This window comes from Equus caballus, chromosome 1 (assembly GCF_041296265.1).
Source record: "Equus caballus isolate H_3958 breed thoroughbred chromosome 1, TB-T2T, whole genome shotgun sequence".
Classification (NCBI taxonomy): Eukaryota; Metazoa; Chordata; class Mammalia; order Perissodactyla; family Equidae; genus Equus; species Equus caballus.
In genome coordinates this window covers 102,959,960-102,976,425 of record NC_091684.1, presented here as the reverse complement: position 1 = coordinate 102,976,425, position 16,466 = coordinate 102,959,960, and the positions used below count along the sequence as shown (strand labels likewise).

Sequence of the window (16,466 nt, the reverse complement as noted above, 5' to 3'; positions counted from 1 at the left end):
AGAAGGAATCTGTAGCCAACAGATGGTCTCAAAGGCGGTGTGTTGTGCGCATCTGACTTGGAAGAAGACATTGAGAAGACAGTGGGGTCTTCAGCTTCTTCATCCGGACTGTGCATGTCAGTGTTTTCATCCCCTCCGTAGCCAGCAGCTCTGTCCCTAGGCAGGTGAAGTTGTTAGAAGGGTGCTGGTCAGCCAGAGGTCGTGGATGTGCCAAAGATGGCTTTTAGGAAGGCTCAGTGTCCAGTGACTGGGTTCCCAAGTGCTGCTAACTCCAGCATGTGCCACCGTTTGACATGTGCCTGGGCCTGTCCTCAGCTGCCTCTTCGAGATTTCTTTTGGCCGTGGCTTTAGTCCTCAACTCCAGCATTGGGCTTCGTTGATTTGGGGATGGAATTTGCAAGTGTAAAGGGGTCCTGTACTGTTTGTTTCTACGGCACAGTTTCAAAAGAAAATGGCATTTTATAGCCTGAATTAATGGGAAATTACTTTCCATTAGGATTCTGAATGATTTGCACATAATGTTTATAAAGTGAAGGAAAAATGTCAAGCATTTCAGTAACAATTTAAAGCAAAGCTCGCAGGACTCTGCCAGAAATGAATTCCAAGAACATTTTCTTCATCATTTCTTCTTTCTAAAGAAAAAAAAAAGGAGGAGATGAAAGGACGTAGGTCAATTAGGTAGAATCCACCATGGGACTGAGATGGAATCTTTGATAATATCATTTCTAGGTACTTAAGAGAATGAATAAAGTAAGCCAAAAGTGGAGAAGGGGCGGGGGTGGTGTGTGGAAATCACATCTTGAAATGATGGATTGCAGACAAAATCTAAGTTTAGGCCCTGGCTAGGAGAACCCACTGGCTGTCCAAGCCCGTGAGTATGGGGTCATGACACTTCATCAGCATGTGCTGCCCCTGGGTCCCCAAGGAGGAAAGGAGGCCAAGAAAAGTCCTCGAACTGAAATGTGTGCCTGGGTTGTTCCCAGAAAACCACTGGTTTTGAAGAAAATAGTGAAGGAACTTGTGACCTGTGCTCAAATGTCTTCCCTACCCTGCGGCAATTTTTGTCAGACTCCAAGTTGTCTGCTTGTTGAATGATCAATTTAAAGACTAGGGGACAAAGTATATTTTACATTTTTTTATCAACTTGTTTATTTATGAAGGTTTTTTTTTTTTCACTGAAGTTCTTAAAGAGGCTACCACTTTTATATAATCACAGGTAAGGGTTAATATGCTGCAAACTGGGATCGACTCTAAAAATGTGGAAGGCTGAGATTAGAGAACAAATGTGGGTTCCAAATGTGTGCTACAGGCATTTCAGAGCGAGGCCAAATAAATCTCTCAAATGGCTTATATTAAGACATTCTAACTCCCTTTAGGTATAAAAGAGACTTTTATAAGTTTCTTGACACTTCTGAGGGGGCTCGGAAATAATGTCTAGAGCCCAAGTCATTCCCCTCATTGGAGCAAAATCTCTGGGATTACATTAGAAAATAAACATTTATTCGAAAGTAGAGTGTGAAGTTTGAAAATTAAAGACGACGAGCAGTTTGCAGATAGAAATATATGGACTTCTTACCTAGATTTCCAAAAAGGAAATTAAAATTTCACACAGCAGCGACAGTGGTGATTGCTCAGTCAGCAGGCTGTTTCTTACTTTTCTCCTTATTCCTTCCCACTCTTTTCTTCTGTTTTTTTCCCCTGCCTCCAGCCCTCTCCCCACAGCCATTTCTATATATTTTCAGTAGTGGTTCAGAGTCAGAGTTATTGACAAGAGAGAAATAAACAAGGAAACAGGAGTTCAACATTCTAGTTCTGAGTCTGGCACTTATTAGCTGGGTGACTTTCTGTGAGTTTCTTAACATCTCTGGACGGATTTGAACTTGTCCCTAAGTGAAATGATTGATCTTAATACATTCCAAGGTTCTTTTCCAGGTCTAAATTCTGTGGCTGCAATATTTATCTTTTATGAGTACTTAGCATTCTGAAAAACTTGAAAAGCACATGGGTTGAACATTTTCTATTTTCTATATTTGAAAAAATTAAAATGTGAACTGCAATTGTTATTGTTGATCTGTAGCCATTGATTCATGAAAGGGGTGGAGCCCTTCTCTTATTTCAGTCCGAAGGAAGCTTTAGAGGGAAAGACTTTCTCACTGAAAGGAATGGTTTCCTATAATTCTTCTAAATAGTCTATAAAAAGAGTTTTTGAAAAGCCTGTAAGACATAACCTCTAACTCAGTTGTGGGAATTTTCATACTACTTCTCCGAAATGGTTATATGATTATATTATCTCAAATGCTCATATTTTAAGATCTTCGTCTGTATTCTACAATGATCCATTTGGTCTTTAGGCTAAAATTTAAAACAGCATCATCTAAATATTAATGTGCATACTCATATTTTTTAAAAAAATAGTGTAGATGCCAATTGTTTCCAGTAGCAACACATGGGGCATCGATGTTGCAGATTCCAAGGGCTTTCTGTTTGAATGCACACGGGTGACACCCTCTGGAGTTGTCCAGTGGGTGTGGCCTCAGGTGCAAACCCTAATGCCAGATTATGGGAATGAGGGACATAGGGAAAATGTAAGAAAAAAGTGGCAGGCCGAAGATAAATGGCTGACACCAGACCTCTAAGTCAGGAGCACGACATGAGAGGGGAGTCTGTAGCCTGCTAGAGAACTCTTGCCCTGTCCAGTGGGTGGTGCATTATTGACGGCAGCTGCTTGTTGACCAAGAATGTGGGCCTCAGATAGCAGCCTTTCTGATTTATCAAGAGAAGCCAGAAATCTGTATTTATGTATGGTCTCTTGACTTTGAAATATTGGCATCTACTCTACACTCTACAAGGCAAGGAGCAGGCCAAATAAAACAGCTCTGCAAGCTGAGCCCTGTGCCAGCGGCCAGGAAGCCTCCTCTGATTAAGGCTGTCATTTGTCCTTCCGTCTCCCTTCACTCAGAGTGGCCAAGGTGGCCTTGAACCCTGGGCCTGGTTGCAGGAGAGCAGTCACCTCGGAAGCCTTTGATAAATGAATGGACCACAGCTCTGAGAGTTCTGCAGAAGTCATCTCAGTAGACCAGTCAAGGCTTTGTAGTGTGGAGGGCACACTTTACGAGTTAACCCATCTCACAGGACCTGTGTAAGTCGTGGAGGATTGGCGTTCAGGTTAAAGCAAATTGCACATGCTTATTTTTATAGATTATGATGATTAAGCTTGAGTTCCATTGACAAGTAATTTTAATAAATCACACCTCCTGTGGATAAATACAGGGTTCTTATTTCTAGAAAGACAGTTCATAGACACTTACTAGACTTTGCTTAGTAGTTTAGTACTTAATTGTCTTCGTCAGCTTGGGCTGCTGTAACAGAATACTGGAGACCGAGTGGCTTAAACAAGCATTTATTTCTCACAGTTCTGGAGGCTGGGAAGGTCAAGATCAAGGTGCTGGCAGGTTTGGTGTCCAATGAGCGCCCACCTTCTGGGTTGTGTCTTCCCATTGTGTCTTCATATGGCGTCACCGTCTCATCCATGGAGGTTCCATCCTCATGACCTACTTGTCTCTCAAAGGCCCTACCTCCAATACCACCACACCGGGGATGAGGGTTCAGGATGTGAAATTGGGGAGGGGCACAAACAGTCAGTCCACAGCATTAACCATGGACTAAGGCTTAAAATTTGCAGATAAGGGAATCAGGGCCCAGAGGTGACCTAACCCGGAGCTGGAACCCAGGGATCTGAAGTTTCCGTCCAACATATTTTTACCAGTAGACAAACACAGTATTTTAGAGTTGTTGAACAAAACGTTTTTGTGGTATTTATCAGAATTATATACCAGTGCTCTGTCTGAGTCAGCTACAGGGAAGGTGTTAGCTTCAAAAAAATTTTGCTCCAAGAGCTTGAGACCTTAGATTGGAAAAAAGAAATTACAACTTTTGAAGGAAGCTTGAACCAGACTATGCTCATTCTAATTCAAAAGAGATGGTGTCTGATAGGTTGAGCATGGTGCCTGGCCCAGAGTGCACACTTGGTGAGTGTTTGAGAACAAGTGTGAGCCAGACATAAACTTGAAAGTTCCAAACCAGTTTTTCCCCCCAGCATGTTGAGTGAGGAACCCTCCAGTCAGATGGTGTGGGCGCAGTCACATCTCGGGCTCATCTTGGCTGTGCAGCCAAAGCCTGCAGAAGACTTGGGTCCCATTCCTGTTTGGGCCGCCCACTCCACCTGTTAACAGGAAACTTCCTCTCTGCTCCTTAGCTGCCCCAGAGGTGGCAGAAGTAATAAGGAAGCATCTTGGAACTTCCAGAAGTCAGACCGGGAAGTGAGCAGAAAGTGAGCTCACTGAGCCAAGACAGGTGTCTCTTGCAAGTCTCTGTTAAGTGGGGCTTTGGAGTCAGAGGGAGGCCCAGTCCTGGCTCTCTCTCCATGCCTCCGGGTCTCAATTTCATCTTCAAAAGAACAGGAATTATCACCCCGACCGCACAGGGTTATTCTAAGGATTAAATTAGATTGTGTAAATTGGAGGTGCTGGGCACGCACGCGTGGTACTTGCTATGGAGTAAGAGCCCACGATACGGCGGCTGTTGATGTTACATAATTGGTTATCTGATTTCCCAGCCTACAGCAGACTGGAAGCGGCCGATTAGAAAGGCCTGAGGGACCACTTCGGGAAGGCCCCCTGACAGCAGGAAAAAAGGGACAGGTCGCAGCCTGACTACAAGGGAGGCAAGAGAAAAGCTATAAAAAGCAGGAACAAAAACTCAAAAGGCACAGCAGTCTGGGCATTTACTAAGAGCCAAAGAGCCCTCCTCAGGTCAGTAGCTTCCGGGAGACTCCTCACCTGCACCCTGAGAGGGACTCACGTTGACGGGAGTTGTGTGAATCACTTACTTCTCTCTCCATCCTCTTTCCCCCCTGAAAAGTAGGAGTGGGGGGGTCATAGTTTGCTCTTCAGTGGGGATGCTCCAGCCGAATGCTTCCTGGTAATGAAATCTCCAAAGTCAGGGCCAGCTGAGGAGGAGAGAGTCCACTGGGTTCCTTTGGTGGCCTGAGAATCACCCCAGTTCAGGTACAGCAGAAGAGCTGTGCTATTTAGTGCCACAGGAAGAAGGACGCCCCGTACCCCACCGACCACTCCTACCGCCGCCTCCCTCGAAGTCGGGGTTAGCAATACAGCCCCTGAGGACAGGCTCCCAAATCCCACATGTGGCGGGGAGACGGGGAGGAAGAGAGGAGAGCACGTGGGGAGGCGGCGGGAATGCCGTCCCTCCTGGCGCCCTCTCCACTCTCGTGTCTCACCCCCCGCCTGGAGTTTTTGTTTTGGTGTTCTGTTTTGTTTCGTTTGTTTTTTAATTGAAGCCTTGAGTGGCTCTCTTTGAAGCAGGAGCTCAGGCTGAGGAAGGCAAGACAGAGAATAAGTACCCGCAGGACAGCTGTCAAGTGTGACTGGCCAGGCCAGGTGGGATGGGGCAGACCTTCTGGGATCGGGGAAGGCAGGCGGAGAAGGGTCCTAGAGAGCATCCCAAGGCCTGGGAGCTCCCCGGGGCATGCTGAGCTGAGGACCCACAGGCTCATTCCAAGCCTGGCCGATGGACCACCCCTAGGTTAGGGTTGGCCCAGACATCAATTGGGGCTCAACTCTCAAGCTGACAATTTTCAGAGGGGGCACATGACACAGCCACCAAGAGCGCGGATCCTGGACCCAGACGGAGGTCAGATCTCAGCACTGCTGTTAACCGCTTTGAACTTCTCTATGCCTCAGTTTCTCCTTCCATCACATGAGGGAAATAACAGTACCTAATCAGAGAGCTTCTCTGAGAATTAAATGCCCTGATCTCTCTGAGGCACTCAGAGTATCGTCCTAGCACTTGGTAGACACTAAAACCTGAGGGTGATTATTTCATCCCGTAGCCGACTGGGGCGGGAGAACAGTGGGGCTGGCGCTAACAACAAAGCGTGCTCGGCATTTCTGTACGTGCAAGAGCCCGTGTGGCGGGGACTTGGGGAAACAGAAGATGGGGTAGGGGGAGAGCACTCCCAAGAATGTTCCTGCTGTTAAAATAAGAGGGACCCAATATTGTTAGAAACGGGACCCTATTATTGCCAGTTTATGTTAGGGAGAACACGAGCTCCCTACCTGTTGTGTTGCCGATGCCGACTGACCGGCCACCTTGAAACTCTGGTGTGAGGGTCTCCTTTTCTTTTTTTTTTCCCCCTAATGGTGTGGAACAGAGCTTGAATAATCAATATTTAACAGAGACACTCCCTTTTCTCTGTTAAAATAATCTTTGTTTCAGTAGTTGAACAAGGAAGACTGTGTTTTTCCCACCTCTGCTCTCGTGTTACGTTAAGCCAGGTCTCAGGAGTAAGAGGAAACGAACACGGGCTACCCGGCCAGGGCTGGAGGTGGGAGCCTCCTTGCTGGATGGCACGGGGCTGGGGTTTCAGCTGCCTGTCTCTGGCACACGCGTTCACGCCGGCTGGCGAGTGTGCACTTATTTGCGGTGGTTCCAGGTGCCGACCACTGAGCATGAAAAAGGGTGGAGGTGGTTGAGCAGCAGCAGCTGCAAGACCCTGGGGAAAAAAAGGAGTGGGTGGTTCACAAGGATGGGATGTTGAGTAGGACCCAGGTTTTCTTCCGGGAAGATTTCGGTAGAGGTGGCGGCTTCTGAGTGTGAGCAGCTACACGTTTGGGCACCTTGTAGATATTCAAGTCCAGTCCAGTTGGAGCGATCCCACTGAGGACGTGTTGCCCCTTCTGCACAGCCTCTGGGTTCCCTCCACGGTGACACTGACTTACCTTCTGTGGAGAAGGAAAGTTCACACCCGATGACTTAGGTAGGCAGAAACGATTTCTCTTTGACTGAACTGAACTTGCTTATGAACCTCCATTTAGACCAATGGTGGAAACAACTTAATCTTTTTTCCATTTCTACTGTTGGCCAGAAAAAAAAAAAAGTTAATCTTTTTTCCATTTCTTCTAATGGTGGAAAAAAACATAATCTTGCCATTTCAGGGTAACTCGGTCTCTTCCAATAGAAAGCATAGACTACCCATTTATTACTTTGTCAATTCAGGATTTAAACCCAGTCGATTCAGTTGAAATTCCCTGTTGGGGTGTTTGGGTTTTCCCACCCCAAGGTGTTGCCTGGGTGCGAGGGGGAGTTTAGAGAACATCATGGCAGCTGTCGAGGAGGCCTGGCTGGGTCCTCACTGCTTCCGCAGCTGAGATGTCTTGTCACTCCACTCCTTGGGCCTGGGTCTGTGGCCCCAGCCTCTGCCCCCGGGGTCATGAGATCTCTGCGTCCTGAGCCCCCATCCCCACCGCCCGCCACCTCTGGTCCAACGGCCCCCTCAGCACTTTCTCACTTGCTGCTGGGACTTGAGATTTCTTCCCAGTTCATGGGGAGCCAGTGGGGGAGTCCTCAGGTTCGCTGTCTGCTTAATGGCACCAGCCACCATTCCCACTGTGCACAGCGCCCCATGTGGGTCCAGAACACTTTGGGAGCCCACCTTCTCCCCAAGTTCCAGTGGGAAGTGGGGCCTCAGAGCCTCATATGCCTGGATCCAATCCAAGCAGCATTTCAGCCTTCCTGCCCACCCTCTTCCCCTCCAGGCCCTTCTCTGCCTCCAGGAAGAGCTGGTATCTCTTCTCCGGGTGGCGGGATACAGCCCCTCCTTCCCTGCAGCTTGTGATGAACTCCCTATGCTCCGAGTTCTTCCAGTGCTGGTTCCTTGGAACCCAGAGGTCGGGCTCTCTCCCTCTCTCTCTTCTCTCTCTGCCTCTCAAATCTCCTAAATGCCTACCTCGCTCTGGCCCGAAAGCCTTGGCTTTCACAACATTTCACAGCTGGAATAGCATTATTTTGGAACTTATAAGCTAAACATTGACGGCTTTGTTCATGCTCAGGTTCCACCCTCCTCCTAAGGTGAGGGAGGCACAGCTGCTTGGGGTAGAGTCGCGGACAGCAGAAATGACCCAGCAGGACAAGTGCCCGGGATGGTATTTCAGAATATTATCCCACCACGTGGGTGACTCGGGACGGCAGCCTGAGCTTGGGTGGGTGCGGGTTTGCCCGGTGCCAGCACTGTGGGGAGCTGGTGGCATGTGGAGCCAGGTGCTTCAGGCTTCCCTGGGTCAGGGAGTGCTCGCCCAGGGGTCTCTCCGCTCAGGGGTCTCTGGAGAGATGCTGTGTTTGCGGCTCATTTGCTGATGGAGTGTGACACGAGTGCTGGTCGCTTTCCAGCTCTTAAGAAATCAAAGTGGGCAGCGTGGCAGGGGTCCCCTGCTCGGAATAATTGAAGTGAGAAGTGAGTGACGTGTCTTTTCCCTGGTTTGTTCAGTGTGTGTGCAGGGAGTGCACACGTATGCACATGTAGGTGGTGGCCGGGAGAAGTGCATGCCTGCCACTGAGTATTTATGTCAGTCATTGCAGGTAGCTTACAGAGTAAATGGGAGGAAAAAGTAATATAATTAGCCCTGTAGTCAGTGTGATAGCCCACAACATGTCCTGGCAGCCCTTAGCAGTGTCATAGATCCTGTAGGAGGTGACATGGGGGTTAGGTCATGAGCTGGGGTCTGGAGCCCTGGTATCTCATTCTGACTTTGCCATCAGCCCTGAGAACAGACTGTGGGGACCTCATGGAGGCATTGCTCCCTCTTCTTCAAAAAGAGGATTCATGGAAGACCCCAAAGACCCCTCTAGCATGAACATTTTGTGTTTGAGGAAATGCTTCCTAGGACTACCATGTGTTTGGCACCTGGTTCCCCCTCTATTAAACACGGCGAGTGGTGGGAGAAATGCTAGCAGAACACTAAACTAATCATTTTTATAGAGCACATTAAAACACATAAAAAAGCTTTACACATTAAAACACATAAAAGTTATTCATTAATAAAAATTTACTTTGACTCAACAGCTCAAAGGGTCATGGGTTTTCAGTGCCCAGCCCCCACCCACCTACCTCCCCACTCGGATAAGCTCTGTATTCTGAAGGAAAATGAAAAGGTCTGTGTTGTAAACAGTCAATTCCCCAATGCTTTGAAATCATTGAATGTTATTCTGTTCAAATTGAAGCTGATGAACTGGGTACCGGTATTTAAATTCTTCCACTCCCCAACTGCCATCATTATGATGAAAGGAAGATACGGACTTGGGGTGGGACGGGGTCTGTCATGGAAGGAGCCATCCAAGTGCTAGAGACACCAAGTAGATTCTCGAGATTATAGAGCAGGTGGGGCCGGATTTTAAAAGGCTGACCGACCTATAAGTCACCACATGACAAGGGACTCCCTACCTGGAAAGGAAGAAGAGTGCCCTCCCATCCCTCTCCCTACCAGCTGAAACTCCTTGACACTCTCGAGCTCTGGTCAAAGAAAATGGAAGGAAGGGAGGCCATTAGGCTGGGGCTTCTCAACCTCACTTGGACATTGGAGGCCCCTGAGGAATTTTGAAACCCTGATGCCCAGATCCCATTGCCACAGCTTCTGGTTTAACTGGTCTGGGGTTCACCCTGAGCTGTGGGCTTTCCACTGTGCCACCAGGTTGAGAACCACTGCCACAGGAAGGCACGGGGCAGCCTCACTGATAAACACCCCTCAAGTGAGGGGGCTTGGCTCTTGCCCCACCTGGGTGTGGACAAAGTGCTGAAGAGTTTGAAGTGGGTGTGGCACCGGAGGACTGTGCTGTCACTAGGTGAATTTGTTGTCACCTCCCTACCCCTCCCCAGGACAAAGGGGCTTCTCATTTGACCAACCACAGACGTACCCAAATTTATCTATTCTCTTTGCTCGGACGTGAAAGGTTTCGTGAGGAAGGAACACAATATCTAGCAGAACTTGTTTCGACTTGCAATAGAAGTTGACAGAGAAGAAAAGAAAATGTCATAATAAGAGAAAAAGGGAATAAAAATGGAAAGCATAGAATAGAATAGCAGGAGTGAGGTAACGCAGACAGATATCTCAATCACATGAAAGGATTAAGTTCTCTTCTTAAAGAACGAAAACTGAAACTGGCATGGTCTTCCTCTGGGACACTGCCCCCACCTTTCGACCCCACTCTGCTGCTGTGGTGTAACGAGGACATGAGGAGCTGTGGATGGTGTGGAGGCTTCCCCAGTCCCTGTTTGGATCCTCTCTGTTCATCTTTTGGTGGTGGCCTCTGTCCACGTGGTGGGCTCCATGTAGAGGTGGTGTGTGGTCTCCACATAGAGGGGCTGTGTGGTGTCCACGTAGAGGGTGTGTGGTCTCCATGTAAAGGGTATGTGGTCTCCATGTAGAGAGTGTGTGGTCTCCATGTAGAGGGGGGCTGTGGTCTCCACATTGAGGATATGTGGTCTCCCTGTGGAGGTGGTGTATGGTCTCCACGTAGACGGGGATTGTGGTCTCCACACAGAGGGGGTTGTGGTCTCCATATAGAGGGGTGTGTGGCCTCCATGTCAAGGGGGCTGTGGTCTGTATGTAGAGGCTGTGTGGTGTCCATGTCAAGGGGTGTGTGGTCTCCATGTTGAGGGGTGTGTGGTTTTCCGGGATGGGGTTTAGCCTCCTTCCGGCCTCATCTTCACAGGACAGTCATGTGTCCCTCTGAGCTCACCGGTGGCTCATGCCCTCCACCGCTCTTGGTGCGGCTCACCTCACTTGGCCAGGGTAGCCCCTCGGCTCCTCTGCTTGGCGCCAAGGGAGCCACTGAGGCCACAAGCCCCATTCAGGGGCTTTAGTGAACTGGACCGAGGTGACCACATCCCCTTCCCAGACAGCTAACTCGCTATCGTAAGCCATCCTGGAAAGCATTCTATGTTTGGAAATCCATAGGCCCAGGTAATTTGGGGCAATTTTGTTCAAAGCTTCAAGTGTGAATATTTTAGAAAATAGAAAAATAGTTTATTTTATAAAGTTAACATTCTCTGATACAAAAACCTGACCCGATTATAAAAAGGAAGTGATTTCACCTTTAAATATGGATGCAAAAATCCTAAATAGTAACAAACACAGCCTAGCCACAGGATCAAAGTATAACACATAAATAAGGGTCGTTTCTTCAAGCCATGTGATAGGCATTCATTTAAAAGATCTTCTAAGATTAATTTTGTGAATACTAAAAAAATATGATCCAGTCAATAACAAAATGAGATTTTTGTGGGCGGAAACTTGATACATTGATACGAAAGTTTACCTGGTTGAATGATTTCATGAGAATAGGAAATTTTGAAATAAAAGAGTAATGATGAGGAACTTCTTTACTACTTATTAACATTTATTTTAAAGCTACAGTATTTAAAATGATATGGTACAGTTACCAAAATGGATCAGTGGAACAAAATAAAAAATCCTAAAATAGAACCAAGTGCACATGATAATTAAATACATGATAAAGATAAAAATAGTATTTTGAATCAGTGGAGAAACAATGCATTATTTAATGAATTGAGTTGAGATAACTGCTTAGGCATTATTAACAAATAAATAATACTTCTATTTGCCAGAATCCAAATGGATTAAAAGCAAAAATTTTCACATGAAAAAATTAAGTTAAAAAATTACTATGATGAGTTTAGTTGAATATTTATATATAAATAGAGAAACCGTAAGTGAAAAGTTTGACCAGTTTGCTTAGGGTATTTAAAATTTCTGGTCATATGCCAAAACAAAACAGAACCCCACTTTCCTGCCACATCCCCAGTGTACACTCCACAAACAAAATCAGGCGATAAACTGGGAACACTCGTATCAAACATGCAGGTAAAAGGTTAATATTTATAGTATGAAAGGGGCCCCTAAAACTGTTAAGAGAAAGAAAGATAGAAAAATAAATCAACAGTAAATGTTAAAAGTATTGGAAAAATTTATGTTCTATGAGCAGCAAATTCCCTTCTAGAAGTTTACTCTCAGGAATTAATTGTGCACATTTGTAAATACATACTTATTAGGATATTTTTCAAAGAGTTATGTATGACAGCCAGGAGAGAACAAAAAGAGAAGGAAGAAATGAGGAAAGGAAGAGAGAGAGAGAAGAAGGAAGGAAACGAGGAAAGAAGGATCTTAAATATCCAATAATAGGAGATTTGTTTAAGAAATTATGTTTTACATATTGATATAGTTGACAACTCATCAGTAGTTAAAAGCAATCTGGAAAGATGTTCACAATTTTATATATATATATATATATATATGAAGATTCTTTTGTGAAAACTATATGTAAATACATACACAAATATATTCATAAAGTTACCTAGAAGCTTCTATGCCAAAATGTTAATTTAACATTGGTTATCTCCAGGTTAGTGGGTTACAGCTGACTTTTCTCAGTTTTGCATATGTCTTGTCTTTTCTCTCTTTCTCTCTGTTTTTTTTACCATTACCATATTTTAATTTTGAAATTAAGAAATAATCATTTAAAAAATGTCATTCTGAGAACTTCGTGGTACAGTAACCCCAAGACATCAGGCTGGTCTGTAAATATTCTGCTCATCCCTCTCCAGTCTCACACCGTGCCACATTCCAGCTGCTGGTCTCCAGCGCTAGGAAGATGTCCCCAGCCACCCAGGCCTTTCCTGCTGCCTTCTCCTCTGAGCTCTGAGCTATGAGTGATCCACCACCTCATCTCTGTTCTTTAAATGTTTCACGTGTCGTTCAGTCTCCGCAAAGAAGCTATAAGCTCCTGGAGGCGAGTTGGGCCTTGTGATTCTGCACCTCCCTTGGGCTCATACAGAGCTGAGTAGGGGATGCGTGAAGCTGAGTAGATGCTTCAAGGAGAGGGCTGGGCCTGAGTTCTTTGGCTGGGAGTACTGATGAGAAAAGCCACGGGCCCAGCAGGTCAGCTAGGGCATCATCTGGGCACGGGGCAGCTGCGAGAGCTGAGGAGGGCAGAGACCACAAGCACAGCACCAGTCAGCTGGGTGGAGCCCGCCTTGCCATGGGAAGGAAAGCAGGGGCCCGCTGTTCATGGTCTCTCCAACGCTCCACCTTGCCAGTTCTCTGCGGATAACTTGTGTTAACTTGTACTTTTTGTCTCCATGTGACGCGGACAGGTTCTAACGTCCCCATGGACCAGCCCTGCTGTCGTGGTCTCTATGACTTTGAGCCAGAAAACCAAGGAGAACTAGGATTTAAAGAAGGGGACGTCATTACACTAACCAATCAAATAGATGAAAACTGGTACGAAGGGATGTTGCATGGGGAGTCTGGATTCTTCCCCATTAATTATGTTGAAGTCATTGTGCCTTTACCTCAGTAAATGTGTAACTCAAACTTTGGACACACTTTCGTAACTGAAATGAATTCACACCAGTGTTCTCTCAGTGTGGTGTTCTGTGACATCCTTTCTCTTTGACCAACTTAATCACTTTTGTATGTGTGTTCTCTTTATAATGTATTTTGTATCAATTTAATTTGTATAAATGATTTTCTTGTTTTAGCTACCTGAAAATGCAGTTTTCTTTTTTGCTCCTTGTCCTAAAAGTCATTGGTTCAATAAATGTACGTGCTTCCTGTTGCTAAAAATAAATTGCACCCTTCACAGTTATGTCCGGGAATCGCCCATATTCCTCAGCTGCAATGGAATACAAAATTTGAAACTAAGAAATGCTAAATATTTTGTTTCCTGACATTACTGATGGCATCTGGTCTCTTCCCTTCGTTGTGTTTTAGCTGACCTGTGGATAGCCCAATAAATACGGCACGCTGTGTTGGCAAAAGGCCTTGGTTATTCTTAATGGTGAATTGATTTGTAAGCCCAGGCTCCCAGCTGCACACTCCTCCGGTGCCCTGTGGGTGACCACAGGGTCGCAGCACGGGCGTGTAGATGCTTTCTCCTGACCGAGTCACAGGTCTGAGAGAGGCCAACACAGCACACTCTCCTCCCAGTTGGGGGATGGAAAACCCTCCCCTATACTTTCGGGTTTATTTATGAAAGAGCCTGACTTGAGTTTCTTATGCTGCCAGATTCTGGGTAGGTTTTAAAGCAAGTCCTGTTATGGAGGCTGGGGAAACAGCATGGTCAAGACTTGGGTTGAGCGCCCAATAACACGATGGCTTAGGTTCAGGGAAGCATCCCCTGGCCCCGCTCAGAGTACACGCTCATTGTGTACTTTGACCCCGTGGAGCCCTCGGCAGTCCTGTTGGGATGGGGCAGTACCATTTCCCCTTTTTCAGAGAAGGAGAGTCATCGAATGGCTTGCCCAGGATCAAAAGGCAGGCAGTGGCAGTGAACTCAGCTTGTTCACCCCGCTCCATTCCCCACTTAACTGCTCACCCGTTGGAGTGCACCGCTTTTCACTGACATTTGTAACGACTCCCCAGAGGCCAGATCGGTTTGTTAAGGTGACTGAAAACACTTTCCTAGTCTTCTGAGTCCTTGGTACATCGGTAACATCACAACAACACACCTGGGTGCTTTTCCTCTCCTGTCCTTTCCCGCCAGGCATGCACACACACCCCTGCTTCTCCAAAACAGTAGTATGTATAGTGTCTAGAATAAAATAGTAATCATGGCTGACCTTTATCAAGTGCTTACTAGGTGCCAGATGCTATTCTAAGCATCATACGTGAATAAATTTGTTGAATCTTCCTAATACCCATTTTTTTGAGGTAGATCTTATAATGCCCATTGTTCAGATAAGGAAACTGAGTCTCGGCAGAGGGGAAGTAACCTGTCTGTAGTCACAGTCATTAAATGGCAGAGCTGGATCCCAACGCAAATCTTCTCCCTCCCATGGTGTGCTCGTCTCACTCTCCTGTACTGTTTCTCCTCAGATGCGTCTGTCCATGTATGTTCACAAAGCAGCTCTTTTCTATACCTGGTCAGCTTTTATTCTCCAGCTGCCACATTTGAAATTTATCAAAGGGAATGAGAAGTCTATTCTCAGTGCCTGTAACAGGCTTTGTTATCTTATTGGGGAAATACACAGTTAACTGACAGCTATAGACTAAACTAGTGATGACAACAACAACAACAAAAATGCTAAACAATTTCCAGTAGATTGCTTTAAAGGAATTGAAATGAGACTTGTGTCATTGGCCAGATGGCTGCCGAAAAAGAGGCCCAATGGTGGTGGCCTGGCTTAGCTGGAACAGTTGGTAGCTACAATGTATCTGTCTTTCCCTAACTTCTGGCCTCACCTAAAGTGTAGGGTCCCATCTACATGGAGTCCTCTCCTAGATGGTATCTCTCGTGTGCTCACAAACAAATCTGGTCAGTGATAATGTGGCACCAGCCACTTTCTTCTCCTCATCCAGCTCTTCTTCTCTAAATTCCATTGTGTCCTCTGGGCACCTCACTACGTCTGGGCCTGTCACTATCTCATACTGGGCCTCTGCACCCCTTCTGTTGGGGACTGACTGCCAGCTCCCACTGAGCAAGGTGTCTCCTGAGGCAAGGTGTCTTTGACACACTGCATTCTGTTGGGAAATACAGAAGAAGGCCACTCCCCCTGCCTGTGTTGCTTCCTGGCAGTGGAGTCCCCAGATAAGATTAATTAAACATTTCTGCCCATTCTCCCTTAAAACTGTCCTCTCCAAACGTTTCAAGTGTGAGTCCAGATGGAAGCTAGATCAGAAGATGACTGTGAGTGGTAGATAGCACCCAACTTCAACCTTTTTCTGATGATAAGATTGTAGTACTATTGTATCAGTTAGCTATTGACACCTAATGCTGTGTAACAAGCTGCCTCAAAAATCAGTGCCTTAGCACGAGACATACTTACTTAGCTCACAAGTCTGCAGGTTGCTGACCTATGCTGGGCAGTTCCTCAGGTCTCAGCTGTGCTCACTCACAGGACTGGCTGTTGGCTGGACCTCACAGGTCTGGAGGTTGACTAGAGTGACTCAGTTCTCCATGCGTCTTTTGCCAGTGGGCTAGCCCAGGCATGCTCTCACGGCGAAGGCGAGGGTGTGAGAGCACAGGTGGAAAGGCCCAAGTACTTTTTCAGTCTCTGTTTAAATCTAGCCTGCTACCATCCCACAGGCCCAACAATTGGAAGGCTGGGCCCAGAGTCCGAGGGGGAAGGTTTCCAGCTTATATAGCAAAGAGTAAAGAAGTGAGGACATTGTCTTGGCCCCAGTGGATAATTGGATTTTTCTCAAATCTCCCCCTAGGGTACTGAGCAGGGCCGTCTAGAGATCTGGCTCATGGGTGGCACGAAGGGTTGGTTTCAAGGGGCCACAGTGTGATATTGCTCAATACAGGTAAAAGTACAAAGAGCAGGAAGGGGGAATACAAAGCCATGTCTGTAAGAACTACCAGAGATGAGCTAAGGAGATCAGGTACTAACCTCAAGGCCGAGTCCAGAGCACGGAAACAGGAGCATCAGATGGATGTCAGAGCAGAGAGTCAGGGGACTATTTGTGAACAAGTCTCAATGAAGTGTGTCCAGTAAAAAGAAGTGCCAGTGTTTATTCTTGCTGAATTATCTGCCTGGAAGAGGCCCCAGACTTGGGCCAAGTTCCCTTGACATAACAATTCTCCTCTGCTTC

At 46.5% G+C, this 16,466-nt stretch overlaps 1 protein-coding gene across 3 annotated transcripts in view; it reads left to right on the top strand.

The window, feature by feature from the left end:
* LOC138915030 (SH3 domain containing GRB2 like 3, endophilin A3) overlaps positions 1 to 13,693 on the top strand; it is a 130,076-nt gene extending 116,383 nt beyond the window's left edge. For 2 of the 3 annotated variants that reach the window (XM_001917239.6, XM_070230182.1), the window contains exon 9: positions 13,025 to 13,693. In XM_001917239.6, coding sequence (XP_001917274.3) covers positions 13,025 to 13,230 — 206 coding nt within the window. In that variant the 3' untranslated portion in view covers positions 13,231 to 13,693. Of the gene's footprint in view, positions 1 to 4,615; positions 4,812 to 13,024 lie in introns of all 3 variants that reach the window. The other variant, XR_011424101.1, reaches the window with a different exon arrangement.
* The last annotated feature ends 2,773 nt before the right edge of the window (positions 13,694 to 16,466 follow it).